General features: G+C 51.8%; 12 protein-coding genes across 12 annotated transcripts; 7 read left to right on the forward strand and 5 right to left on the reverse strand.

Annotated features, from left to right (window-relative positions):
• Nucleotides 1-93: 93 nt before the first annotated feature.
• CABS01_16369 (uncharacterized protein) lies at nt 94-888 on the forward strand (the record flags this gene model as incomplete). Its single annotated transcript, XM_060549700.1, has 1 exon — nt 94-888. A coding segment is annotated over one exon (795 nt), but the record flags the coding sequence as incomplete, so codon positions are not given.
• A 2,614-nt stretch (nt 889-3,502) lies between these two features.
• Nucleotides 3,503-4,944, forward strand: CABS01_16370 (uncharacterized protein; the record flags this gene model as incomplete). Its single annotated transcript, XM_060549701.1, has 2 exons — nt 3,503-3,674; nt 3,860-4,944. 2 exons carry the CDS (start codon nt 3,503-3,505, stop codon nt 4,942-4,944), a joined length of 1,257 nt encoding a protein of 418 aa, XP_060389436.1.
• A 901-nt stretch (nt 4,945-5,845) lies between these two features.
• Nucleotides 5,846-6,250, forward strand: CABS01_16371 (uncharacterized protein; the record flags this gene model as incomplete). Its single annotated transcript, XM_060549702.1, has 1 exon — nt 5,846-6,250. The coding sequence occupies one exon, from the start codon at nt 5,846-5,848 to the stop codon at nt 6,248-6,250; it is 405 nt and encodes a 134-aa protein (XP_060389437.1).
• An 896-nt stretch (nt 6,251-7,146) lies between these two features.
• On the reverse strand, nt 7,147-8,657 carry CABS01_16372 (mitochondrial chaperone bcs1; the record flags this gene model as incomplete). The annotated part of the gene is made up of 3 exons (XM_060549703.1): nt 7,147-8,157; nt 8,302-8,399; nt 8,450-8,657. 3 exons carry the CDS (start codon nt 8,655-8,657, stop codon nt 7,147-7,149), a joined length of 1,317 nt encoding a protein of 438 aa, XP_060389438.1.
• A 1,786-nt stretch (nt 8,658-10,443) lies between these two features.
• Nucleotides 10,444-10,986, reverse strand: CABS01_16373 (uncharacterized protein; the record flags this gene model as incomplete). The annotated part of the gene is made up of 1 exon (XM_060549704.1): nt 10,444-10,986. One exon carries the CDS (start codon nt 10,984-10,986, stop codon nt 10,444-10,446), a length of 543 nt encoding a protein of 180 aa, XP_060389439.1.
• Nucleotides 10,987-12,803: 1,817 nt separating this feature from the next.
• CABS01_16374 (uncharacterized protein) lies at nt 12,804-13,701 on the forward strand (the record flags this gene model as incomplete). Its single annotated transcript, XM_060549705.1, has 2 exons — nt 12,804-13,005; nt 13,055-13,701. 2 exons carry the CDS (start codon nt 12,804-12,806, stop codon nt 13,699-13,701), a joined length of 849 nt encoding a protein of 282 aa, XP_060389440.1.
• Nucleotides 13,702-14,062: 361 nt separating this feature from the next.
• CABS01_16375 (uncharacterized protein) lies at nt 14,063-14,612 on the forward strand (the record flags this gene model as incomplete). Its single annotated transcript, XM_060549706.1, has 2 exons — nt 14,063-14,140; nt 14,289-14,612. 2 exons carry the CDS (start codon nt 14,063-14,065, stop codon nt 14,610-14,612), a joined length of 402 nt encoding a protein of 133 aa, XP_060389441.1.
• A 726-nt stretch (nt 14,613-15,338) lies between these two features.
• On the forward strand, nt 15,339-15,548 carry CABS01_16376 (uncharacterized protein; the record flags this gene model as incomplete). Its single annotated transcript, XM_060549707.1, has 1 exon — nt 15,339-15,548. The coding sequence occupies one exon, from the start codon at nt 15,339-15,341 to the stop codon at nt 15,546-15,548; it is 210 nt and encodes a 69-aa protein (XP_060389442.1).
• A 404-nt stretch (nt 15,549-15,952) lies between these two features.
• On the reverse strand, nt 15,953-16,531 carry CABS01_16377 (uncharacterized protein; the record flags this gene model as incomplete). The annotated part of the gene is made up of 1 exon (XM_060549708.1): nt 15,953-16,531. The coding sequence occupies one exon, from the start codon at nt 16,529-16,531 to the stop codon at nt 15,953-15,955; it is 579 nt and encodes a 192-aa protein (XP_060389443.1).
• A 1,706-nt stretch (nt 16,532-18,237) lies between these two features.
• CABS01_16378 (uncharacterized protein) lies at nt 18,238-20,256 on the reverse strand (the record flags this gene model as incomplete). The annotated part of the gene is made up of 6 exons (XM_060549709.1): nt 18,238-18,878; nt 18,932-19,278; nt 19,332-19,438; nt 19,488-19,709; nt 19,770-20,055; nt 20,105-20,256. The coding sequence occupies 6 exons, from the start codon at nt 20,254-20,256 to the stop codon at nt 18,238-18,240; spliced, it is 1,755 nt and encodes a 584-aa protein (XP_060389444.1).
• Nucleotides 20,257-22,184: 1,928 nt separating this feature from the next.
• CABS01_16379 (uncharacterized protein) lies at nt 22,185-23,015 on the forward strand (the record flags this gene model as incomplete). Its single annotated transcript, XM_060549710.1, has 2 exons — nt 22,185-22,207; nt 22,325-23,015. 2 exons carry the CDS (start codon nt 22,185-22,187, stop codon nt 23,013-23,015), a joined length of 714 nt encoding a protein of 237 aa, XP_060389445.1.
• A 605-nt stretch (nt 23,016-23,620) lies between these two features.
• On the reverse strand, nt 23,621-24,709 carry CABS01_16380 (uncharacterized protein; the record flags this gene model as incomplete). Its single annotated transcript, XM_060549711.1, has 3 exons — nt 23,621-23,652; nt 24,186-24,576; nt 24,626-24,709. The coding sequence occupies 3 exons, from the start codon at nt 24,707-24,709 to the stop codon at nt 23,621-23,623; spliced, it is 507 nt and encodes a 168-aa protein (XP_060389446.1).
• Nucleotides 24,710-26,341: the final 1,632 nt, after the last annotated feature.

Raw genomic sequence — 26,341 nt, forward strand, 5'->3', positions numbered from 1 at the left:
GGTAACCTTATACAAGGGGGTCATACACTCATTATATAGATATGGGGTTTCTTCCCATAGCCATTCGTTCGTCATACTCATCAATATACACAGAATGACCCCTGCCTGTCTAACTGCTGCTCGATACGACTAATCGACGACTCGTTGAGGTTCGATGAGTTCGCAACTAAACGGTTGTGGAACCATCTCTTTTCTAAGGAGATTTTTTACGAGAAGGAGTTTGTCGTGGGCCCTGAGCAGCCTCCAAAATATCTGGAATCTCGGAGACGGGTCGACTTTATCATTGAACGGTTCGACGGCCGAGACTTCGTCTGTCAGGTCATGGTCGAGCTGAAGAAGGCCAAGTCTGGGCCTCAAGACGTCTTAGATGCGGAGCATCAGCTGTACACCGCTTGTTACGAATATTATCTGGAGAACCCCGCCCAGACACGAATGTGGACGTGCAGTATATGGGGTCCCAATGTCCGCATCTGGGCTTTCGACGCTGGGCAAGGCTTCCTGACCCCCGCACTCCCGGCCTATGGCGACACGGGGGACAAATCGTCCTACCTCGACTTTCGAACGTCGGAAGCAATTCTGATGGAATACTTCGAGAAAATCAAGCGAGATCCGCAGCTGCTTGACCAGGTATTCGAATCAGACGACAGCATGACGGACAATGTGATCTTGGAGGAGTTGGACCCAGCGAGTGTCACATTCGCCGTTGCGTTCAAACGGCGAAGCCAGGGACCGAAAATCAAGACACGAGAGGGCGTCGAAGTCAACACTGACAAGACTAGATGGGAACCAGCGCAATGCATGGTGGAGGGGACGATGGCTAAGGGCTACAAGTATGTCGGTAACTCGGGCACTGTCTATTTCTCGACGAATGTCGAAGATTGGTTCTAGTCTTCGAGTGTATTCGCTCGTGTATCCGACGAGCTTTTGTCGATTAGCTTTGTTTTAGTTTTAGTGATCACCATCTGTGTTGCTGTTGACCAAACCTCCAACGTGTCCCCGTGAGAGCAAACCGTCCATCCTCCATCGTCGCAAGTATCCTTCCCCTGTGAGCGGGAACCTCTGATCATCACCATCCGGTGATTTGGGCGCTCTTGTTGTTGAACGACCTTGAATGAGAGCTGCTCCACGGCACCACATCTTTCAGCTAGATCAACCCCTATGCGACACAGCCCCAACGCCTTTTCTGTGCCATCAAGATACTCAACTATAAGACCTCGACAGAATTGAGCTTCCTTGTCGCGGAATATCCAGACGGATTTCACACATGACAGTATAGCCATCGCATGGCATGCGTCTTGAAATGGTGGGTTTCCTGGGGCCGGGAGGGCGCCAACTGAGCAGGCATCGCCTTCTGTTAACACACCCCGAATGACGACAAGGTCGTTTCGCGCCACAACACACAAAAGAGTCGATCGCGATGTGGTGTGAACGGCATAATGTAGCCCCGGTCCAACTGGTGGTGGACCAATATAAAAGTCTCCTCTGTGGGGTGTCCTAACCTTCGGATTGTTAGCCAGACCAATCGGTTCTGTGAGGTATGAGCTTACGAAATAAGTCCGTTGATTCAATTGAAGTTTGCCTCGTGTTATCCCAATCCGAACCCCAAACGCTGAGATCTTATCTCGAGGGGGATTTGGGACATAGACCCACGACACGAACGGCTGAACCATCATCTCAATTTGTGCGAAAGTGGTATCTGCGGTTGGCGCCACGGGTGTATGAGCGTGAATCGCATGCAAGTTCCTCTTAAACAGGAAGAACGTGATTCCTGAGCAGTGATCCAGATCAACGGTGGCGAGTCGATCACCGTGCTTTGGGGACGGAAATTGAAAGCCTGCCTCTGGTGACAAATTAGGCCTGTCTGTGAGTTGGAGCGTTCCTGATTGAGGGGGCGTTGCAAGACGGCCCACACCGAACTGGGAAAAGACGTCAGAAAGGAGCGAACAATAAAGATGCAAACGATACCAACTTGAAAATTAATAACCAAGTCGTCATCAACGCTGACCGTGGTGTATACATCGAATGGGGATCGCAGTCGCGCAGTCGAACACCCGGACCTCTCTAAGCACCTAATGCCCCTTGAATCAATCGCCATCTCTATCGGGGAGGACGAGCCTGCCGGAGCTATAATCGGGAGTTTCCCTCGGTGCCAGAACTGGACTTGGCGAAGTGGTCCCGACAAGGGCGAATCAAGACCCTTGAGGTGTATGAAGTCGATAGTCTCAAGCACGCAACACAGACGCAGAAGATCATGTTGCCCCAAATGCCCCCAAATCATTGTTGTCAGTTCAGGGGGAAGCTTTGCAAGTCCGGGCATCTTGAATTCGGCGATGACGAGCGTGATGGCGCGCTTGCTGGCGCGCGTGATATCCGCGGTAGGAGGAAGCAGAAGGGCTGTGCTCCGCGGCCACGGATACCTCGCAATTGAGAATACCAGTAGTCTGTATAATTTGTCTGGAAGTTCTGTTCGCGAGCTGTAGAGGTTGAAGCAATCCCTGTGAACGGTGGCCGTATCCGCAGCCGCTGAGCACGTTCCGCAATGCGGATGCCGACAAAAGAGGTAGGTAGCACGGGTTTGTGGTGTTCCTATTGCGGCAAATGTTGATGCATCACAGGCGGTAATACGCGTTGAGGAGGCGCGCACTGAGCAGTAATCCATGTCAGCTGAAGTCATTTCGTGTGGAAGGAGTGAAGGCCTCTCACGTGCAACCAGATGATCTCCGAAGACAAATAGAAATCCGCACGCTCCGCATTGGCGATGAACACGTACGTGCTCAAATTTTACCACTTCCTGGGGCTTTTTCGGATGCGACATGATTGCAGGTGTCGTACCAAGGAAGAGGTAAGATGATAGAGTATGGAGCGATAAATCCAGCGAGGCTGATATACGACCTGATTAGTCAGCGGAGTAGTATTCCACCGATACCGATGTCAATCATCGGGCGGCGAAAGCGTTAGATCCTTGAACAGGCAGAAATTAGCAGCGCCACAACCCGATTCGTAAAATTATTTGGCGCCATGTACTCGTCGTGAACCCCAAAAGGGGTCACGCAGTCATGATGGAAACCCATGGCCTCAAGAGCAATTATGGCCACTCCACCGCGGAGTTCGCAGACCCTTAGACAGCAGTCAAATCGATTAACACCGTAAACTCCCTCAACCCGCATGCCGGGGGAGCCGCGCGCATCCCACGAACATCTTCGGCCGCCTGGGCTCGGCCAAGGCCCTTTGATCGGCCGTTCATGCGGCCGTCCTGCGGGGTCGGGCCGACAAGAATGCGTGCACGCTCGGGGAAGGCGCCAATTGAGTTTGCGACAAGAATGCTTTTCGCAAACTATCCAATCATATGCTCTGTTTAAAGCAGGAGAAAGGAAGGGGCAGATCTCCACGCTTCAGCTGTCCACTCCGCACGCAGGAAGGAGAACCCGACGCCACAATCCCCGCCAGACCACCAAGCCAACGTCCGATCTTGATGAGCTGAAAGACCTTCTCACCGGACTTTATGCTGAACTACAGAAAATACAGGAAGAGGTTTCGCGAAAATCTGAGCAGCCAACTCAAGAGACTTTACCTGCCGATGCCGCATCGCCGAGCTCAGCGCTCTCTTCCCCGCCGTCGTCTGTCGTGCCGGACGAACACTCGGACCCACCCGTGGACCATCCGGCGCCCTCACCGTGAGTGGTCGCTCTGCCCACCAACCAGGAGACCGTCCCCAGTCCGCCTCCGGACGCCGGTGGACCCCGCGCAGACCTGCAGCCACCCACGGCGGCTGGCCGGGACTCCGCGGCACCATCACCACTTTCCGATCTGGGCTCCGACGTGGAATAGGCTTTGCAGCATGCGGGATCGCTCCTCGAAGCGCAGGGCGAGTCGCTGACCGACCCAATTCCGCCTGAGCCTGCACCGATCGCGACCAGGCCCAAGTTCAGCTTGACGACTGAGGAAATGGGTGTCAATTTGGTGCCGAACATCGCCAAGATGGTCAGCGACGAAGACTTCACGGGCAAGGTCCGGATCACAAATCTGCCAGAGGTTGACTGGGCCAATTTGAGGTCCAGCAGGTCCAGCATCGGGCAGCCTAAGGATCGCGACCATCTGGGAAACGTGTACACCAAAGGTCCCGATGGGTCCGGATACTCGTTCCTGAAGCTCTCGCCGTCGACCAAATTTGTCCTCCCGGACTTCTCTCAGATGCCAGAGAAGCCGTCGGAGGACGAGATCACAGCGTTTCTCGACGACATCGCCAACGACCCCCCCAAGGGGTCCATACCGTATTATGCCGGGCCGCCACTGACGTCCAGCATCGAATCGTTCCTCCACCCAGGCGACGCTCTTGCGTCCATGGAAGCCATTGCCGGCGGGAACTCGCCTTACACGTACATCGGCGCCAAGTATTCCGGCACCGGCTGGCACGATGACGACGCTCTTCTCTGGTCATGCAACTATGTCAGCTTCGGCTGGAAGCTGTGGCTCGTCGTCGCAGAACACCACAGGGCGAAGTTCGAAGCCTTCATCCGCCGACACTGGAAGGCAAACCGATGCGCGCAGTTCGTACGCCTCCTGCCACTCTTCATCGGTCCGTCAAGGCTTCACGAGGAAGGTATTGACTTCATCGTACACTGCGCTGGGCCCGGCGACATGGTCATCATCCGCCCCGGGCAGTATCATGCCGTCGTCAACTTCTCTTCGTGCTTTGCCACGGCGATCAATTTCTCGCTGCCCGGAGACTGCGTCATGCCGCCAGATCTCGCCGTTTGTAAGCAATGTGGTCTATACCCTCTGCACCGCCCGGACTTCCGCGTTGTCTCGCCCCCTCCCTTGGAACCCGTGCCAGGCGTGGAGACAGAACATGTCAGCATCGCGCAGAGGACAAAGCTCGCGAGACGACCGGCGGCGCGGCCACAGTATTTACAGCTAGCTAAGAGACCGAAAACTTCTGGATGAGGTTATCAGCCAGGTTCTGAAGATCGACAAACTCTGCCACATTCCTCGTATCGACCATAGAAACCCACCAAGCCCCGAAGTCTTGAAGCTCTCCATGGCCGTTGGCAGCCGCCCGGCGATTCAGCAATTCTGCGACCTCGTCCGCAGTAGACGGGAACCAAATAACACACGACTTTGCCTCTCCCATGGCTTGTACACCCGCATCAAAGACCGTCTTGGGGTTATTTCGGTATCTCAACGGCGAACGGCGTTCGAGAAACTCCTAGTTCGCTTGAACTAATTCCACCTTGCTTGCGAAATCAAGCAGGCCAGAGATGGCCGCATAAAAGCAGACGGTGCGGTTCTTGCCGAGATTGCTAAAAAAGCCGGCTGCTCAAAGGACACGCTAGCTTATCATCAGAAAATTGGCAACAGGTTGATGCGTCTTTGTGGTGACCGGCACCAGTTGCTGTGCCTAATCTTCCTGAACAGCAGGAATCCGTTTGGTATATCTCCGGACGCATTTAATGGGCTGGATAACGCCCAACTACAGACGCTACACGACCTACTCGACCAGCCCTACTTGATATCGATATGCTCGGCGGCAACGCTCTTCATCGTTCGCTCGACAGTTCCTCGGAAGACGTAGACTTTCGCTGGGAACATGAGTCCCTGGTCACGGCGGATCTTCCAGAGGAAAAACTGCTCTCGCTCCTCCCAAGCTATACCTTCAATCTCGGAAAATTTGTATGACCCAATCAAACACCCACATTGGGCACCTCCACTGGGCTGGCCTGACGACTATCCCTGGCCAGCTGATCCAACCGCAATTCTTCGTCCAAGCAGCAAGAAATGCGATTTATGTGATGATGTGGGCTGTAACTGCGTACGTCGATTTGTCGAGGACCAAGGTCCGCGTTGCATGCCCCGCATAACGCATTACGGTACCCTGGGCCGTGGACTGCAGGCTGTCGCTACGGAACCCGGACAAATAGCATATCGGAAAAACGAAATCATAGGGCTGCTATTTGGTGAGATCGTGCCCGCAGGGACATTCGACGATGACCACACGCTGGACTTCGTGAGACCAGACCTCCAAGAAGAACCTATCGTTTGCCAGCTTCGCTGCGCTGACGTGGGGAGCCTCTTCAGGCTGTTGAATCACTCTTGCCGTCCGTGTGCTCATCTCGTTCAGATGAGGATGAGTGGAAAGTTTGTCACCACTGTGCAGGCTATTCGAGACATTTTCGATGGCGCTCAAATTACCATTTCGTATGGGAAAAATTGGAAAGGGGACAATTGTCTTTGTGAAGTGTGTCGATCCTGAAGTTCGTTGCCGTGCACGGGCCGAATGTCCATACTCTTCACCTTTTGCGGCGTAGCTTTTGTCGGTTGTATAAACAAACAAGTGCCTAGAGGAAAAGCCTATTCAGTAGGCGGTTTTGGGTCAGGGAATAAAATTTCTCCTCTCAATGAATGGCATGCCAGAGCTCTTTAATAACTATAGCAATTGAACATTTGATCAACATGATAGGATGAAAGTTTAATAATACGCGAATCTCTTTTTATCATTGCAAATGAACACCTGCAAGACTGTACCGATTGCCATGATATCTCCTCCCAACAAAATTCAGGAGCGAAGGTATGCAACATCTCCCTGGCGTCCACAGAGTGAAGTCTGAGTGGCAGCGCCAGACGCTCTGAGGCCATAGGGGGCTCGTCCGCGCAGTGACCTTTCCTCCAGAAGCCGGTTCCCCATCACGCTTGCTGCTCCGAGATAAGAAGCTGTCAAGGAGAATACTTGAGCCTTGAACACATAGCTGCGTGATCGCGACCAGACGTATTGCCATGGCGATTATGACGTGTTGGACGAACTTGAGCGCTATAATCGGTTTAGTGGCACAAATTGCTATCGAAAAGTCGAAAGAGTGATCCACGAGATCGTCGAAGGACTTTGCGACGTCTAATGTATGATCAGCAGCAGTATTGAGGTCTATTTAGCTTTTTTTTGCATGGAAGGAGGGGTCCGCAGTCATAATCTTATCGTAAATCGTTTTGTCGAGGTCCTCTCCACGGTAAGAATCGAGACCGGCCAACATCCACAACGGTCTGTATTACGTATCCAAGTTAATGGCTTTTCTTCGCCCTTGCGTGTACAACAAGGAGTGGCAATTAAACCAAATTAAAAAGGGATGTAGATACAGCACACTTGGCGTCCCAGTTTCAACCACCATGAACCCAAGAATCACCCCTCCTCAGTACTTCCCCCTTTCTGTTCTTCGCTACCCACCCTGCCGCATCGGCCAAAGCGCTTGACGGAGAACTCCTCTTTGCGAGAAGGAACGAGAGAATATCGGCAGGACTATACTCCAACTCCGGAAACATAGCAGCAAACTGAAAAGATAACTGTCGAACTTCCTTATTACTCTTTTCTCTGGCCTCCGCATCAGGGAATTCCTCTTGTGACTGTTCGAACACATTGCAGAAAAGCTTTCTAGTCATATCAGCGTCGGCAAGCTGAAACTCGATTTGCGTGTCAACGCGACCTGGCCGTATTAGGGCGTCATCCAGATGCTCCCGATGATTGGTCGTCATGAAAAGGACGCGTCCCTCCTGTGAAGCTACACCGTCGAGGACGTTGAGGAGTCCAGACAGGGAGAGAGTTGCCGGTGGCTTTGATGGGCTGCGTGACACTTCCGATCCCGAGTCAGACTCATCTGCATCGGTGTTCCGGGCTTGGGTTGTGCCGACTGCGTCGACATCCTCAAGCAGGACGACACAGCGTTGCGGAAGCTCGGCGAACAAGGTGCTCAGACGCCCGTCATTGATTCCAGCAAGGCTGAGGACGTAGATATCCAGTCCGAAGCAGCCCGCGACAGACATGCTGATACTGGATTTTCCGGTCCCAGGTGGGCCGTACAGTAGGTATCCCCTCCGATATGGCAGACCGCGATTAGCGTACCACGAACGCGCCGTAGGATTGAGAAAGTAGCGAATGTCTTCAAGGAGCATCTGCTTTATCTCTTTGTTCATGACGACAGTTTCCATTGGTCTGATGTCTCGGGTCATGGTTCTTTTCCAGCCGTTGTTATGGTGCTCGAAGATCGAGGTTTTGTTCTCCGAAAGCCTCAGGTATTCCAAGCGACACTCGTCCATGAGGTCTCGCAGGATCTGGGACGAACGGCCAAAGCAGGAGACCGTCATCGTCTTGCGCAGGAAGAAGGCCGATTCGTTCTGCGTGCATTGCAGACTGAGAAGGTGCCCCTTATATCAGAAAGACTGCCGCTCTCTCCAAGGGGTGAACCGAAGAGGCTTTTTGGCTGCAGTATCACAGCTGGGTTGAACTAGGGCTCGTCCTCGCCGGCTCTCAACACTGACAAGGGACGAGCATGCGTTCTTAGCAAAGTCCTGCGCAGAGATCCAACATTCGAGCATGTCGTATGCCTCGTCAGGGTCGTGGACATCGGTCTTCGAAGCTGCGGATGTTAAGGCCTTATTAGAGGATTGAGGGAGAAGGGTTACAAACTGAAGTAAGTGTCCACGAATCCTCCAATGGTCCGGCCCAGGAACTTACCACAGACCATCACCAGTCCGCAGATGCACAACAGACCGGCATAGCTATCCAGGTTTCCATTGAGAAGCTGATGGAGCGCAGCCGTGACGCCAGTGAAGCCGGGGAAGAAGATGTCCATGATGGAGACTTGGTGAGAAGTCGGGTGGCTCGGAGGTTGCATTGTGGAAGAGTGTTCTGTGGACTATTCTGGGCAGCGTTGATAACACCACTTGCAGAAGCTTGAACGTCGACTGGTTTCGGACACTCACAACAGCAATGATACTGGCTGGGCACGATTGGAAAGATAGAGCTTTTAAGGGAAGAGGGGGTATGGCAGAGGGTTTTGAACTCATAGGAGCATGGCAGAATAAGTGGCATTGTTACTTAACGCCGGTCCAGGTTGGTGATGGAGACCATCCTGCCGCGCCTCTAAATATATAGTTTATACGCTGTAAGGTGTGGCTTCCAAGGCAAAGGAACGACGAGTTTACTTACACAATCTCTGTATACTGCGGTAGGCTCGTTTATCGGGACGGTGAACAGATCAAAAGCGCGACCCCACGATCAGATCGAGTATGTCTACAGGTCTGGAGATCCTAATGATCAAAGAGAAAGCAACTTACGCTTACAAAGATCTACAGATAGCGGCATGCTGTATTGTAACCCCACGCCTACTACACACTTCCAGAATCAAAGTGGCGGCCTAGAAACGGACCAGGAAGATCCTCCACCTTCAGGTCCCTCAGCTGTGTGAGGGGTGTTCCCAATAACGTGATAGCAGCACTACGTTCTTTTGCACGCAATCATGCATCTAAAAATGGTAAGGGTCATCACGCAACTGTGATCAACAGCCGAGCTCACATAAGTGGGGTACGTCAACAGGCAAGGGTTATCACGTCTGCGTGATCGAGCGAAGCATAATGTCGAAAACCTGTATCCAGCCTGATGTGTTGGCCTGGTTAGCTCTGAAAATGAACGCTTAGACGTCAACATCGGTAACGAACCAAGAATAAATGTTGATTGCGATGCCATGTCTCACTCTAAAGAAGGTGCTTGTGCTTTGCAACCACAACCTCATCATAGCTCAGTCATCCATACTCGGGTCAGTAAACGCCCAAAAAATAATCTAATAAGCACTTGAAATTTGGTTCAACCATTAGTCAGTCAGCGGCCCACTCAGCCTCCTCTCTATAGAAGCGGCATATGGGTCATACTGCCAGGTAAGACTATCAGAATATGGATATGTCAGGCACAATGATTACATATCCAGGGTATGCATATAACACATATATCTCCAAAAATTCTGACGTCGAAATCCAGGAAGAGCACCCCGACTTTTCTTTACCGACTCTTCTTTCCCACAATCATCATCATTATGGATTGATCAATACATATGCTCGTTCAATTCTCTTCCATGTTGACTGTCTTGTACATACACACTCTTGTGACACGTTCGCTGTCTTCTACTCGTTAGGCTAGAATTTACGCTCTTAGCTTTGTATGCCGCCATGATTATATTAGTTATGCTGGTTGCTACGTATTAGATACCTGGCAACACTGCTAATATATCATACTGTCGTATTTAGCCCACACATTAGAACCATGTTGGATTGACGACTGTTTCTGGATAAAGGGATGCTAGGAATGCATTGGATAATATGCAAGAGCCGGTGATGGTGGGTAAATACAACAGAACACTGCTCGGACCGGGATAGGAGGAAATCCCTCAATCAAGCACAGCCATCACCTTTTGATGTTGTATGTCGTTCTTAAAGCTAGTCAATGAGGTCGCAGATGCGTTCGTAATTCCGAGGTACAAATGAGTATAGACGAACGAAAAGCCTAATCTTTTACCTAGGCTTGTAACCCCAATACTTTATGTCCTCCTTATAGTATCAAAATTCCGTTCCATCCTCAGTCTTCACCCTGTCCCAGTCCTCGACCCGGGTGGTAATAATACGGCCTTTTCAATGCTTCCGGAAAAGGTATTTGTCACTTCGGATGAAGCTGTGCTCCTCCTTTGTGATTTTGACCATCTTGTGCGTCGCCCCTTGATGAGTCCCAGTGGCGTGGGAGGGACCAGCCGCAGGTTCGTCCTCAGGATCATCCGGGAGCTCATCAGTCTCCATTGACTGGTCTGGGGGATCCTTTGGGTTGTTCTGAAGCTGTTCCACGGATGAAGTGACCGGGTAGTCTGATTCGAACTGGGTTGAGGGCTCCGGAGGCCAATAGCTCTGGCCGTGATACCCCCCGGACCATGCCGGGATGTACTGATTCGGGCTGAAAGCCGATTCTTCCGCTGGCTGATTGTCTTGGCTCGCATAGCCGTGTGATTCCTCGTTTGGCACTGGGAAGCCCTGGCTTGGGAGAATAGTTGCTTGGCGGAGTGGCCGGTTCTCTTTGATGTAATTGCAGAGTTGTGCAATACAGTCCCCCTCTGCGGAATCTAGCGGAATGAATGCACTGCGACTGCCACGAGGGACATCGCTGAACAGAGGTTCCAGTGCCATGACCTCTGCCGACACTGTTCAAAATCGGAAGCCTTCTCCAATGGTGGTGAACCCGTAGACCATCTCCAGCTCGTGTGCAATTATTGCTTCTCGGGCCCTGGCCAGAAGTTGAGACTCGCCCTCGGAAGGTGGCTTCCATGAGGCCTTCAGTTCCCCAATCATCACCATGAACAGGGTATCGTGGTCGAAGTCGGTACCTTGGACCAGCAAATCGACTCTTGCTGCGCCCCTGTCTACTGATTGCTCGGGATTGATAGCATAGCCTTCTATTGCTGGAAAAAGATTGTCATAAGCGTCTGAAAGGGCGCAACGGCAGCGTATTCCAGATTGTGCTCGCGATGTCTCCTTAGCAAGAGTTTGATGACGGGGTACTGGACAACGAGAGAGCTCATGATGAAGACGTGACTAATCCGTGGACGCGGGCTAACACAATACAAGTGAAGGACAGGACTGAGATGGCGAGCCCCCGGGCAATCAATTCTTTTATACATGTATAATACACTGTACACATATCTTACTGGTCTATCATTTCAATTTGCAGACCGCCTGGCCGTCCATCCATGGCTAACGAGGCAAATCTACATCTCTCATGTGTCTTCCGACTGTGAACTTGTACGAGAATTTGTGCGTGTGAATATACGAACACTGAGAGATATGTTAATTCCTCTTGCCTTAGCTGTCTCGCAGGCGAAACCGATGTACCAATGCACGAATCACGACGTTCCAGTTCACATTGTCCAACTGCATCATTCAACAAAGGTCCGTGGCTGCATTTGAGGGTGGCCGCAACAACACCCTGCACCTGATAGCCCGGATGACCGGTCTGGCCAGAACGGGCTAGATAGCCACTTAACCCCAAATCTATGTCAAGGGTGTTCACCAGAACGTGATTGCCCCACTATTATGCTACTTATAGGTGAAGTCACATAATTAAGATAATCCAATAATTAGGGGTGCTCGCATAAGTGTGTCGGATTTCCTTTGGAATCATGCTAACATCTGTTCTGATTGGGCCCTCCCGTCTGTGGACACCATAATCACAGGCTGTGCTGTCACCTGCTCTGCCCCCTCATAGCCAAGAACCATGGTCTCTCCTCCACAATGCAACTGTTTATCCTTCGATGTCCCTCTCCTGGCTGTAGGTCGAAATCGGTGTCTGTTCAGATGTCCTTTGTTAGCGGTCTAGTTCTCATTTTGTTAGCGTCGATTTCTTACCTTGGATTTTTGAAGAGAATCCCGAGTGATAAGCCGGCCGCTGTCAGACCTTGCCTTTGCCCTTGCAACCCGTGCAAATCCCACCATCTTTGACGCCATTGCCATCACAGTCTCCGCAGTCTGACATGATATAGATGTAGGAAATGAGGTAGAAAGGTAGAAGAGGCGTGGATTTGGTTGTGATGGTGAGTAAACTGTCGACAACGGGATGCACCCGAACTTAAATGTCTTCCGCTCGTTGGGTACAATTAGTAGCCCAACGGCAACCGTGTGACCCAGCCAAGTCAATTAGCACAGTGTGGGGCACCAAACAAGCCTGGGCAGGGTTGGTCAGCCTTAAATTAAGCCCAGGCACCACCCTTTGTTCGTTGAAAAAGGTTGTGTCCCCATATGCCTCATCTGATTCGAACCATGGCTGACGAATACACGCGACATCGTCAATGCCAGACTTGCTATGTTCACTTCCCATCGAGTCAAGAACTGACTGGTCACATCGAGAAATATCGAGTATGTCGCATTCGATTTCACCGATCCCGATTATCTCTCACGTTAACATACAGTCTCGTGAGCGACTCTTGCTTGCCGAATTAGAACGTTGTCGTATGCACATTGCTCAATGCTGCGACGACGACGACGACAATGATGACGACGCCATCAGCAACAAAGGGAGCGGTGGCGACTGTTCTGATAGGGCTCACCAGGGCCCGTTAGCACAACCAAGTACCCTTCACTGTCCTTTCGACGGCTGTGAAAGAAACGAGCCATATACAACTCGAGGCAACCTCGTGAGACACTTTCAGAAGCGTATGTCGCTCGACTACGGCCCGCTGGGTTGCTGAATATCACATCACAGACGTCCCGTGCAACGAGATATGCCCCTTCTGCGGCGAGGTTTTCAAGCAAGTACACCGATACATGAGACACGACTGCAAAAGCAACGAAGATGGATCGAAGAGGCTGTTCGTGCAGCAGAGGATCACTCAATTCAATAAAGATGTGAGCAGAGAGCTGGACGCTTTGCAGAGCCATGGCAAAAAACGGCGGCGGGCTATTCCAGATTCGAACTCAGGACAGGCAGCAACGGCTGAAGGATTCTCGGGACCCATCGCAGAATTTGACGCACCTGGCGGAGCGCCTTATCAGCTTGGCTCTGCTAAGGCGATAGACGGCGAACCAAAGACGAAAGCGCAGAAGCTAGAAGCTCCGGCTAGGTCACTGGATGAATCGATGGCGATCATGGGCGCGAAGAGAGAATGTGACTTGCAATTTACTGCTGAGGAAGTTGACGGGGAATGGGCTTTCGCTAGCACGGGGACGCTAGCATGTGCAAGCAACGACATATGGGGGGGATTGGATCAGTCAGCGCTGGGCTACGGCGAGTGGGCCTTTGCCAACCCAGGCGTGAACTCGACTATAAACAACGCGGATTGGTCATTTGATCAGAACTTTGCTAAGCTGGCCTCGGGCGGCAGTAAATGGGGATTGCCTGACTCGTCGTGATTAGAACTCTGTAAAAATCCCAAAAGAAGCTAGTTTTCCCTCCATGATCACCCGCCTGACAGCTTCGACCGGTCGCCCTCTTCACTTCTGGTATTGGCAGGATCATCGGGTCTGAAAATCAGGGTTTGCACCGTCATGGTCTGATATTGGTGACGTCAGCGTATGATTGGACAGATGACTATGCAGTATGTGCTAACCGGCTGAGGCTTAGCGGGGTCCCTGTGCATTGTCACAGACAGGGCTGCTCACACATTTGTGATGCGGGGTTTTCACTCTGACCGAGATGGGAACAACCCAGAAAATTGCTCCAGTTTGAGAGACTTGACTGAGCAAGCATTATTCCACAACCAACTTGTCATCAATGGCCTCAACCTTTGACCTCGACGACGCTCTAGAAGCCATGCAAAAAGATGGATTCTACTGCATACATGATCCTTCCGTAGGCCACAAAATTCTGGAGATGGAAGAAAACAGGTCTCAATTCTCGACATCTTCTTTTTCCGGCCTAGAATTCTACCGCCTGAACGTATTTCAAGATGAGGTTTGTGTCTGAAACGCAATTCACGATGTTTTGCTAACGCCTGCAGCGCGTACGGACCATCCTCGAATCGTCCTTCGATTGGTGTGCATTGGGAGACTACCGCAGAATTCGTGAGGATCGAGGCCATATCTTCCAACTCCGGAGGGGCGGCGCGAAAGCAGATATTCTGATCGTTCAGCTCTGGAGCGCCAAAGCGCACGCAACGTACTACAGCGGTTCACATCTTGTTTCGCGAGAATCATTAAACAGCGTCCGGGCGGCAAATCGCATGTGGGAGGTACCTCTTGCAAAGCTAGAACGGGCAGGCAGCGAAGCACGAGAGATCTCATTCGAGCAAGGTGGCATGTGGGTATGGCGCACCATCATCTGAAGATTTTTTGCTGATGAATTATTCAGAGTCATTATGGATGCTCGACTCGCCTTTGAAACGACACATGGATCACCGATTACTTGTTCATTTGCCACGGAAGATCAGTTAAAAACCTGGCCGAAACTAGTCCCCCCGAACTTGGACGATGGTAACAAAATGGTGGCAGAAGTACAGTCCAAAAGAATAGGAGCGTATTTTGCGAATGTGGCGAGCGCTTGAATGGTTCAGTCGCTGGGAAAAGGAATCGTCGAGGCAACTGATCCGCTGCCTTGCGCCCGGAAGGGCGCGGGGGCTCCGGGGACCCAGTTTCGGTGCAGCCAGGTAGCAGGAGCATTCTCGGCTCCTAAAAGGCTGACTGCAGGAACATCCTAGAGGGTAGACTCGAATGCTATTCAGATTTTCGCATGATGAAATTGGTATTTTCACAAAATCACTTATATACCACCATCTCCTGTGCTGACTCTGTAGTTTTTCCCTTGCAAGCCGCTTGATGCCCGCGAGTGTTGCCATTTGACCCATCCGCGCCGGCAGTGTCGTTCCTTCTTTGGCCAGCCGATCCGCGGCCTCGTTTCCTTCGATGCCCTGGTGTCCCGGAGACCAGTGCGTCCGTACATCAAAAATCCTGGCTGCTTCTTGGATTTCGAAGAAGGCCTCTTGTGACGAGTCCGGTGCCTTGCCGCGGATACCTTGTATAACGCTGGTGTTGTCGATACATATGTGGATTGGATGACCGCGATTGGTGAGCAGAGCCCTTCTGAGGCCGGCTCGCGCTCCTTCGACCTCGGCGTCGAACACTTCTGCCAGTCCGAGTCGGCCGCACCCTTGCGCTATGCGTTTGGAGTCTCGGTAGATGACGAAGCCGTACCCCACGGCTCCGTTCGTCGCCCTGGAGCCGTCCGAGAAGACGATAGAATGGCTTTCCGGTACTGTCCTTAGCTAGCGCTCGAAAGCTTTCGCAGCCTCTTCTTCTTTGTTAGGGTGGCCGTCTTTACTTCTTCTCCGCCAACATTGTCCTGCCAAGTAATCGCTCGCCTCGGGACGACAGATACATCAAACGGATCACCCGGTGCGTCGTCTTCCGCGCTAAATCTGTCGAGCAGGGCTTCCCGAAGCGCTCGAGCCTTTTCGTTGGTGTCCTCGATCGTCTGGTTGTCCACAACCAGTGGGGGTGCTCTGGTCAGTGGGCTCGCCTTCCGCCAACCCATGATCTGATAGAGGTCCCGGTCTGAAGCGACTCTATCGATCTTTTTGGACCAGTACGCTCGCTTAGCTTTCCTCACAATGCTCAGGAATGCCTTCCGCTCTTCCCTTAGAGAAAGATGTGCGTCCTGCTCCGTCTCCTAGGCTTGTTGGTTGCGGGCAGCCCGGTACGCTCTGTGGGCCTCTGCGCATTCCTCTGTCCACCAAGCCGCGCTTTCCCCGTCCGTCGCAGTGGTGTTGCCCGCCATCGGTGCGGCGACAGCCGCCCAACTCCGAGCCGCTACTGGGGTTGTCTCGTGATTGATCAGTCTCTTGAGGGCTTGGATGACATAGCCACTGGCTTCTTTCGCGATCTGCTTTCTAGAACCGTCGAAGCTGGCGACAACGCTGTCAACGGACTGTGCAATGGTCAGAAAGACGTCTTTCCGTGCCTCGTATTGTCTGGCTTCTTCTGCAAGGGCTGTCAAGACGGACCCTGTGGCGAACCCGGTCGGAGGAGATGATGTAGAGGTTGTGGGCCCTTCGGCCGAGGAAGGGGCGTCGTTGGTGGCGTCAAGCTGGCTTCCCGTTAGGCTAGGCCGAGTCGGCAGTGCCTTGGTGTCGCGTCGTCGCTTAGCTCTTGTGGTGGGGTTCGGCTCCGGAGGTGTCCCGGAGCCTAGTTCGGGGTCAGCAGTGTCGGCCGACATCAGTCCGGTGCCCGGCGGCGGCTGTGAGGCCATCGCGGATGCGGGCTTCGGCAAGGAGAGGTGAAGAGTTTTCGGCTGTTAGTAATTTGGTGGTAGGTTCATTCATTCACTAACAGCAGATGCCAAGAAAAATTAGGCGAGAGGGAAGTTTCTCTTGTTTCTAGTACTTCACTGTCGATACTGGAAAGACAATTGTCTCATAGAATATTGCGAGATGCTTCGCATGGCCTCGAACAGGCATATGTTGCATGCTACAACGCGATCCATATCCATGATTAACCGTCTACTTTTATGCCCTCTTCCTCTTTCTTTTCTGTGTCTTTGCCGGTGGTTTGTGTTTGTGAACCAGCTTCAGGCTCATGTATTTCTCAGCCACCCAAGTATCCTCTTCGTGAGGCCTACCATCCCAGTGAATCTGATATTCTGTCTTTCCCTTACGAAATCTGGTGTTCAACACCTGAACTCCCTTTTCAAAGCCCTCATACTCTTCCTCAAATGTTTCAATCAAGTTGTCATCAAGGAGGTTTTCCCGAGGTTCCCAGCTGCAGGTGCCATCCACCCAACGTAGAAAGAATAAGTTTCTACCCCATCTTCCGAGAATTTGATCCACCGTGAAGGTTTCATTGATATCCCCCTTTATTGGTAGCTGTTGGGGAACGGCTGATTGAGGTAAAGGGTCAGCCGACCGCGGTGAAACATCGTTGTATCCTTCCTCAGCAAGGAGAGATGGATCGACGGGCATGAATTGGAAGGTACCGGCATGTGCTAAACTTTCATATATGTGTGTACTCTCGTCGTCAATCAGAGTTGATCTCTGAGGTTCTCTGCCTTCAGCGCCCGAACGTAAGATAATTCGAACCTTTTTGGGTTGTGAACAGTGTGCCTCCGGCTGGCATGAGATTGAGTCTCTTGGGCTGTCCCTTGATGTACTATCCCAGAGGCCCAAGATTTCATCTGAAGACGTCGTATTTTCGAGATCAGAGGTGCATAATTCCCCATCCAGAGACTCCGGTGAAGGTGGAAATTGAAGGTAAGATTCCATGAATTCATCGCCCGCGATTGTGTTCTCTGTCCCGGAGAAGAGCTCATCATGCATGGGCGTCTTCGAGGTGCACCATGAAATGTCATCTCCAGTGCATTTTGTGTCTGCTTTCGCTGACTCATTGTGAGCCGCTTCGAGTCCGTAATGCAGGTGACCATGAAAAGGTGTGTTGCAGGCCAGCGAGGATTCTTCTGGTGTAGTGTTTGTCCTTCCAACTCGACCAAGCCTTGCCGCAATCTTGAGAAGATGAGAGTCTATCAAATGACACTCTAGAGCCTCCTCATTCTCGAGGGTTTCCGAGCAAAGTGGGCAGAAAGCTGGGTAGATGTTGCGCACTTCCTCTTCTTTAATGTGTCGCACGACCTCTGCATCTCGTTTCCAAGGGCGTAAACGTTCAGCTGGGCTTTTGCCTTCCGCAGCAAGGCACCAAGGACAGTAAGCTGGACGAATAACTGTGCGTCGCGACTCCATTGAGCCGCAGGTCTTGGAAGGTGGCTGTAGATGGGAACGACAGTGCTGGTTCCAAGACTCCCCTTTAATGAACCATTCAGCGCACATGTGACAGAATCGCATATCCCTGGGTAGGACCTGTCGCTCCGCAGCAGCATGGTGCCTGCTGCATGTGTGCGCATGAGAGCTTCGAGCTCTCATTTGACTTGACAAGTTAGCTTCGTACGGTTGCATACAGCGATAAAGCTTACATCGTGGACAAATTTGTGCCGCAGAAACGACAATCGCCACCATCAGGCTCCTCTCCGGGATAATACAAGACCATGCAGTCCTTGGAAGCCAGTTTATAGAGATCTTGGATGGCTTGGCGCATGGATGGTTTGCTGAGTTTGCTCATTGAGACCATCAACCTTTCGACGCGTTCTAATTCAGGGATGAAGGGCGTAAGTTGATTAGCCCGGACGGGTCCCGAAGCTGGTTGAACTTTGCCTCTCGTGAGAACCTTCCAATCTCGCCGCTCTCGCACCCATTCTCGACGATACTTTGTCAGAGCATTTGCTTTCAATCGGCGGCGCAGGCCGTGAAGCGCCCTGCTGACTTGGGGCTCTTTACTTGAATCTTTGACCGAAACGAGCTCTTTTTCAAGGGCGACTACCTCCTCATTCTGCCACAGGGCTCTCTCACGGACAGCAGGCAAAGTTGTCGGAGCTCCTTGCTCGCGAAACTTCTCCACTCCTTGGAAGAATTCCGCAGCGGTATGATCTGGGTTCTCACTGAAGAAAGCGCTGAGCCCGTCCACAGACGAGCAGTTGGCCACGTAGCTGGCACCGAAGATTTTCGTATCTGACTGTGTAATATGCTGCGACCGCTGGACTTCAGTGTACCGTTCTTTATCATATCAGGTCAGCAGGCTGAGGCGATTTACTCTGAGTATGTCATACCGTCAATTTTCTTCCCAAGGTAGCGCCTGATCTGATGCACAGATGCTCCGACATCAACGTAGCCGGCCAAGTCCAATATCCTACGGAACGCTCGTTGAAACACCCCAACGCTCATTTGCTCCCTCGATACAGTACCGTCCCGTTCGATTTTGCGCAGAATTGGGAGATCGAGCACCTTTTCATTCCAGCGGAGGATATTCTCGCTATCGTCAGGTAAAATCTCCAAGTCCCAAAGGTCTTCCAAGGTGTCTAAGCCGAACAGAGCTTGATCTGCGAAGATTAGAGCCTCAAGTAAAGCCTCGACGTTGTGAAGAAGGACAGGGTGTTCCTGCATGGTGGTGCCGAATCTAAGCAAGGGGTCAGTAAAGATCTAACATACGAAGGGACTGCTCTCACGCACGTCTGGTTTTCGACGTTACGGTTATTCTTCACAAATCTTTGATCAAATCTGAAAAAGAAGAAGTAATCGTTGCCCTCAGATCTACGCTTCTGAACAAGTTCGATATCCTTCTCAAATAAGTTTCTGTGTCGTGTATGTAAATCTAGGGACTCTTACCCTGTATGTGACGTTTCCCGCGAAGAGAGCACCGACTCGTGCCCCTGTAGTTGCATAGACCATAAGAATGAAGTGCAACTGGATCCTCATTCTGTCGTGATTGACCTCAAGTTCACTCCAGATGACGTGGAGAATGCGGTCGAGGGCTACGACATCAAGATTATGTTTGGGCCTCTTGGCATCCTCAAGGATGCTCTGCGCAGGCAAAACATAGCGAAGCCACTACTTCGTATCAGCATGGTGATATTGTTTGTTCTTGTCAGACCTTAGTGTAGAGCTTACGTGATAGACCTCACTGCGTTGTTCCTGGCTAGTCTCCGTCTTGGTCTCGAAAGTGAAAGCTCGATAGAAGGCCTCTGCAATACCAATCATAGATTCCACTGTAGGCTTCCCGTTCTTTGCGATTCGACCTCTGCTTGTTTCGATGTAGAAACGAAAGAAATCTTTCACTTCGGTCAAACTTGGAGCCGGCGCATTCTTCTGTAGTATGAATTGTCGAGTGCTTTCGAAATCGGGTGGCATTGCTCCAGAAGCATCTGCTTCATCACTAAGCCGACCCCAATGCCAGCTGACGAGGTTAGCAGAGGGCACGAAGTGTTCCCAAAGCGACTTCTCACATTGCGAACCGTTGAAGTACCGTCGGATGCATTGCCGTCGTGTTTGATCGATACCTCTCGAGGTTTGTCTGGCTATCTTGATCTTTATGAGCGTCTCTTTTGTATCCTTTGGCTTTCGCCAGAGCGATGACGGATTCGGGCGAGGGGGCCATTATGCTAGCGTCCTCAAAAAGATCTCAAGATGCGTTGGTTGGATGAAATTTTTCTGTCCTTGAAAAAGGTGGAATGAGAATAGCAATTCTCACTAAATAAATAGTTTTTTTCACTCTGAGCCCTGTTGGTGCATGACTGTGGTTTCCACAGTCTGAAAACTGTTTACGGCTTTGAGGAGTTGGTTCTGAGTTATCGGATACCCGAAAGCACTAACATCGCCAACCACCCCTGTCTCTCTGCTCACCCTGCTCACCCTGCTCATCTCAGGCATCGCTCAGCGACGCCAAAAGCGGCCACTTTTGGGTGAGCCCCAGAGTGAGGCAGATGCACTTGGACAGTGTATTGTGGTGCCAATAGCGTGGCCAGACATCACGGCGGCTATCATCCGGCTCCCAGATCGAAGGCTGATAGTGGCGTCGTTGTACGCGCCGGTGCAGAACCCGGAGATGCTTCGGCGGGCGTGTAATCTACTAAGGCAGGCCATCACGAATGTCCGAGGAGGAACAGGTGAAAGGTTGAACGCAGTCCTAATAAGAGACTTCAACTGCCACGACTACCTGTGGGGAGGCGATGTGGTGCCGGAGAGCCGGCAAGGCAAGGCGGACCCGATCTGATGAGCGAGTACTCACTTCGCAGCCTCCTTCCGCGTGGCACGCAGACTTGGAGAAGAACGATGCGTCAACGACGATCGACCTGTCCCTCGCATCCGAAGAGCTGTCATGAAGGGTAGTACGATGTGCACTGCACGAGACGGACCTCGGATCGGGCCACCAGGCGATCGAGACGATTTTCGACAATGCAGCATCCGAGACAAAAGCCGACCTCGACTGCTCTCAAGGATCGACGAGAGGATAGAAGCGAGTCTTCAGCAGGCGCCGTCCAGAGGAACGGTGCACAGGTAGACGAATCGACTGATGTCGGAGTGTGCGAGCCAGTGGAGGCACTGACGCCGGCATTTAAGCCCACGGTATGCTAAGAGGTTATGGACGGCCGACCTCACCCAGCTCCGGCAGATCCACTCACTGGAGAAACCGGGCAAGGGCGGAGAGGAGAGCAGGCAACAGACAACCAGAGATTGAAAAACGAGCACGCCCATCGCCTTTGGATCGTCCTATTCCAGCCAAACTCTGATTCTTGTTTGGATCACAAAGTATGGCCTTCGTGAAAATGGGGTCCCAGGAGGAGCATACGAAATAGGGCGACGCCGCGACAAAGACTTCGGAATTGGCCAAGTATCGACGAGCAGGGTCCATTTCATCCCCGCGAGGTCCTAAGATCACGTCGGCATGCGGTTGTAACTCTGTGGGCATGCTGTCATTAACGAAGTCGAGATCCATTGCGCTCTTCGGTATTGTATTATATGCAGGATGATGTTGTAAAGTACTGCCTGGGGTTATATTATTGCCTACGTAGTTGCGAGGAGATTGTTGCCAAGATGGAAGCGCAACCAGGCGAAATTGAAGATGTTCGCAGATTTCTGGAGGCCTAAGGCGAGACATCCGGCGATGGTCTTCGTGTGTTTCGTCTGGAATCTTGCGACACCTTGTGTCCTCGATCATAATAGCTGTGCCACTCGAAAGGCTTATCGAGACGAGTCGATAGGCTTTCGGCGTGCGTCATATGTTTTCGGCAGTTGACTACACCATGTTACACCAACTTAACTCTATGTAGCCGCACGATCCTATCCCCCATCTTTGCCGCCATGACGATATGCACATGTCATCTCGCAAACACTATAGCCGGCGCGGCCCGACAAAATGTGCTTGGAGACTAAGGAAAACCCTCCAAAGCTTGCCTAGCCTAGAATATCGTCCTCGGCACAACATAGTTGTATTGGACGTAACCATAATAAAGCTCCTTCCCGGTCCGCTGCTTCGACGTGTCAGCGTTATCGCCACGGCAAACTCGTCCATCATACGCTGTTGAAATGGCGGAGGTAGATTTCGAGAAGTATGCAACCCTCATGATGCTAGTGGCTTCCCTTGACTGATTGTTGACTAGAATCTTGGTATCCGATTTTTTCAAGTTCGTCGTAGGCGTTGAGAATCAGGTTTTCTACCTTCACAGCGCACTGGTCGCTCTTCAATCTGAAGCGCTCGATGTGTTGGTGAACGGCGGCATGAGAGAGGCCCAAGAACGTTGTGTTCAATGGGCGAGCATTGACGTCCCAACGTTTATTCGCTTTGGCCAGTTCATTTACAGAGAGGATTACGAAGCCCCGCCACACAAAAGCCGCAATAATTCATACCTGAGCGCTGATTTCATTCAGACTTCAAGGGTGACCAAGGGCAAGAAGGGCATTCGGTCGATAGTCCCATACGCTCCGCCTCCGACGAACGGACTGCTCTGGGACGAATTTAGATCGTTGTATCCAGATGCCAGTCTCACCATCGTGCGCCAGAACGAAGCGAACGACGACTACACCGATGTCTTTCTCGGCCATGCCCAGGTCTATGTCTTCGCAGAGTGCTACGGAGTTGAAGGTCTGCAGACTCTGTCGCTTGGCAAGCTTCGGCGAGTCCTTGAGTCATTCGCTTTGTTTAAGACAGGTATCAAGGATGTTGTACGGCTGATTCGATATTGCTATGACAATACGGCGGGCGGAACAAACGAGGATCGGCTCAGAAGGCTCGTCACTATGTACACAGCCTGTAATGTGGAAACACTATGGGAGGATGAAGAGTTCGCCGACTTGATCGAAACGAACGGTGAGTTCGCAAAAGGTCTAGTCAGGTCAATGCTGGGACGCCTCAACTAAAAACAGACTGCGAACCAGTCGGCCGGAGAACGTATTGTGGTATCAACGCTGTCGCTGTTGTCTAGCAACAATTCCGATGGCAAAGATGCACATGTACTCGAATAGAATCTGATTGAATAGGAAATGAGGTATCATAATTTGACGCGGCACTCGGAAAATTCGCAACCGAGGCCGCACATGAGTTAACGAAGCATCGTGACGACCCATCCCCGCGACAGAGCGATCTGCACCGAGTGAGAGAACCTTATGCTCTATGTATCGAGGGCTTAAGCTGGTCACTGCGGCAGTCCTTTGCGGCAAATTCGTCTTTCCGTGCTTATTTGAACGCCAGCCTGAGGGACTCCAAATTCTTGATACCTTTGGGTGACGAAGTCATCGGCCATCACACCAATCGCGAAAGAGAACCTCATGCCTCTAGAGCGAGAGCCTCATTACCGTCCAACAATCGATTTTGCGATTTCCGAAAATCAGTTCGGAGCCCGGGCACACAGGCCCGGAAAACTATGTAGACAATCGTCCTGAACATTCTGAAAACAGGGTGCCAAAACGATTTCGTCAAAACGGAGTAGATCATTTCTCTCCAAGATTTCCTTGATATTAATTACTTATGCTTGAGCTTGGGCAAGTATCGGTCCCTCTGAGGACCAGCGCCATCTACACAGGAATGCATAGTGTGATTGTCAACATGAAGTTTTTTGGCAACGGTGGTTTCGTTTTCTAAGGAAAGTGCCTTCGCCGCCTCAGCTCCGACATTGCCCTTCTCATCCAGTACCTCAGTTCGCTTCAGATTGTCTACCTTCATGGGATAGAGCTCGTCTCGTAGCACGTGTGCTCCAGGACCGAAGCTTTCTCCCGCCATCTGCTTGACAAGCCTATGCTCAGCATCGTCGCGACAATTGATGCGGGTTCTATCCGCGTTCCTTGGGTTTACTGTGATGACCCGACAGCGCCAGCTACCTTGTCCCTCCATCGTGCGCATCACCTTTTCCAGCGTAGCCCGGATCCGACCTGCGTTGGGCTTGTCGCTGCCTTTCTCAACTCTTGATGTGTCGATCGTACAGATCAAAGGGTCGCTGCGGCTCGGCAGCGTCGCGTTGCCTGGCGTAGCTACCTGCGAGTCGCGACCTTGCTCACCTAAGCCGCTTCGCGCGACGTCCGAGTATGACACACTCGGGCTGTTCCGCGTCGCAGCCACCAACGAGATTGCTTCAAGGTTCTCGTTCGTCTTGGCGCTTTCGCCCCCCACGCGTTCTCTCATCGCTTGTAGCTCTCCTTTGACAGACTGTAGCTCGCTCTCAACTGTTTGCCGCTCCGAAGTAACCACGCGAAGCTCTGCCTCAACGTTCTTGTTCCACGTTTCCGACTTCTTCCACGTCTCGAACATGATCTCGATCGCTGCGTGTATCTCTTTGATCTGCTTGCTCATTGTTAGGAGCAGCCCTGTGTCGTCATCCTCAACAGGCTTCGCGCGTTCCTGAGCCAGGGTTGCGGCTCGAGTGGTCGTCGTCCGCCGGCCACCACCAGCGATCTCGGTTGCTCCGTCGATCGCATTGTCGATTATCTCTTGGTGAGTCTGGACTCAGTCGGGCTTTCGTGGATAGGTTTCGTACTCTTCGTGATGGCAGGCTCTCGTTGCTCGCCGCCACCACCTCCCTCGCAACGGTGATGGACGTCGAATCTGGCTCGAGGTCCATCACGTCGGGACGTGCGTTGGGTCGCCACGCGGTGGGTCATGCTCGTGCCACGTAGCGCGTTTCGAAACGTCTCAAAGGCCCTCAGTCTGACAACGTCTAAGAATCCTCCAAGCAAATAAAGTACAGTATGTACACTTCTTTCTTTCAGCACGGACGCTTGACATCTTGCCACCAACACAGTCTGGCTTAGTACGGGAGTACTTAACCCAGAAAAACCTCAGGTTGGCAGGGGTGCTCCATCCATGGTTTGGAGCAAACATTGGCTTCGGTGTCATCACCAGCAGGGGTTCTAAGTGGGTTGGAAAGCCGATTCTGGATTACCCAACCTCTGTTACTGGAGATGGAGAGCTTGCCCAAGTGTATGGGTTGGTCGTCGAATGATGGATATTGTGTTTGGCATGTATCCGCCAGGGTTTAGTATACACTGTGTAAGCATCAAAAACGGCTTACGTGTCCGTGCGGAACGAGATCAGAGTTGAAGAAAGGTGAAGACCTCTTCGCGGACCCCTGTAATCCAAAAAAAAAAAATGCTGTCTGGTAAATTAGACTCACCCCTTGATGACACCAAAGCCATTTTAAGCTTCTGTCATGCACTGACTCCTGCGGGATGGACCCTGCAAGAAGAAGTGGATATTGCTGATTTCCAGAATCGAGTCGTCCAGAAAGCCACAACTAGCGCAAGCTTCTGGAAGTTAGGTAAGCAATCCGCCAAGCCATATGGTATTGAGAAATCTGTCACTTCGCGGAGTGAATCAACTCTCTGGGATTTGTTCTCACAGTAGGATTTCTAAAAGGTTGCTAGGCAACTAGATGACATAACTTCAAGTGAAAGATGATTGCATCGCCGTGCAAGACCGAACTGGAAATAAATCAAAAGCACCATATGGAAATATGCAGGCTACAAGCACTTGACGCAGCAGAAGCAACCATGGAGCAGCGGATACATAATGCTGTGCGTAACCCGTTTTCCAAACACTTGGATCGGGTAGGGCAAAAGCTGTCAGCCGGACCTCCAAAGTGGGTCGGTACAGCAGTGAGAAACCAAACTGTGCTGGTGCCAAGGATACAGACTTGCAGACGGGAAGAGACCAGAGAGTTATGAAAGGAATGAAGCCCTTTTCGCTGACTGCTACTGTATACTCGGTTTGTCAGTGAGGCGTACCAAGCCGTGTCCCTTTGCGTTACATAGAGAACTCGCTACGTAGGATCTTTCCTGCTGGGCGGACAGGCGTACCGATCCGAATAGCAACAGCAACAACCACTTGTGTGGTGGAACTTGAGATCAGTTCCAAGCGGAGTTTTTTGAACGTGATGTTAGTAGTGCAAAAAGAGGCATGCAGCGCACTGGCGCTTGAGCGGCTAAAAGTTCGTGAGCCTCCCGCATATGCTTTGCTTTCCCAACCCAGGCGCGTTTCGTCATATGTTCATAGCCTGATTCGTGGCCGAACCAATCTTGTTCGCCGACACGCCGGCCTCTGTTACACTGGTGGAAAGCCTGCCTATGGCATTCCGGTCTCTTGAGCAGCTCGCGTTGTAGGGCGTTCTCCACTGGGCCGAGGCGAAAGCGGAACACCAGTCGTTTGCTGTCAATTTGGTCTCCTGTGCCCCGCTAGGAAACGTGGCAGTGGGACG

The sequence above is a fragment of the Colletotrichum abscissum genome (genome assembly GCF_030869225.1).
Source record: "Colletotrichum abscissum strain IMI 504890 chromosome Unknown Scaffold_95.1, whole genome shotgun sequence".
Lineage (NCBI taxonomy): Eukaryota > Fungi > Ascomycota > Sordariomycetes > Glomerellales > Glomerellaceae > Colletotrichum > Colletotrichum abscissum.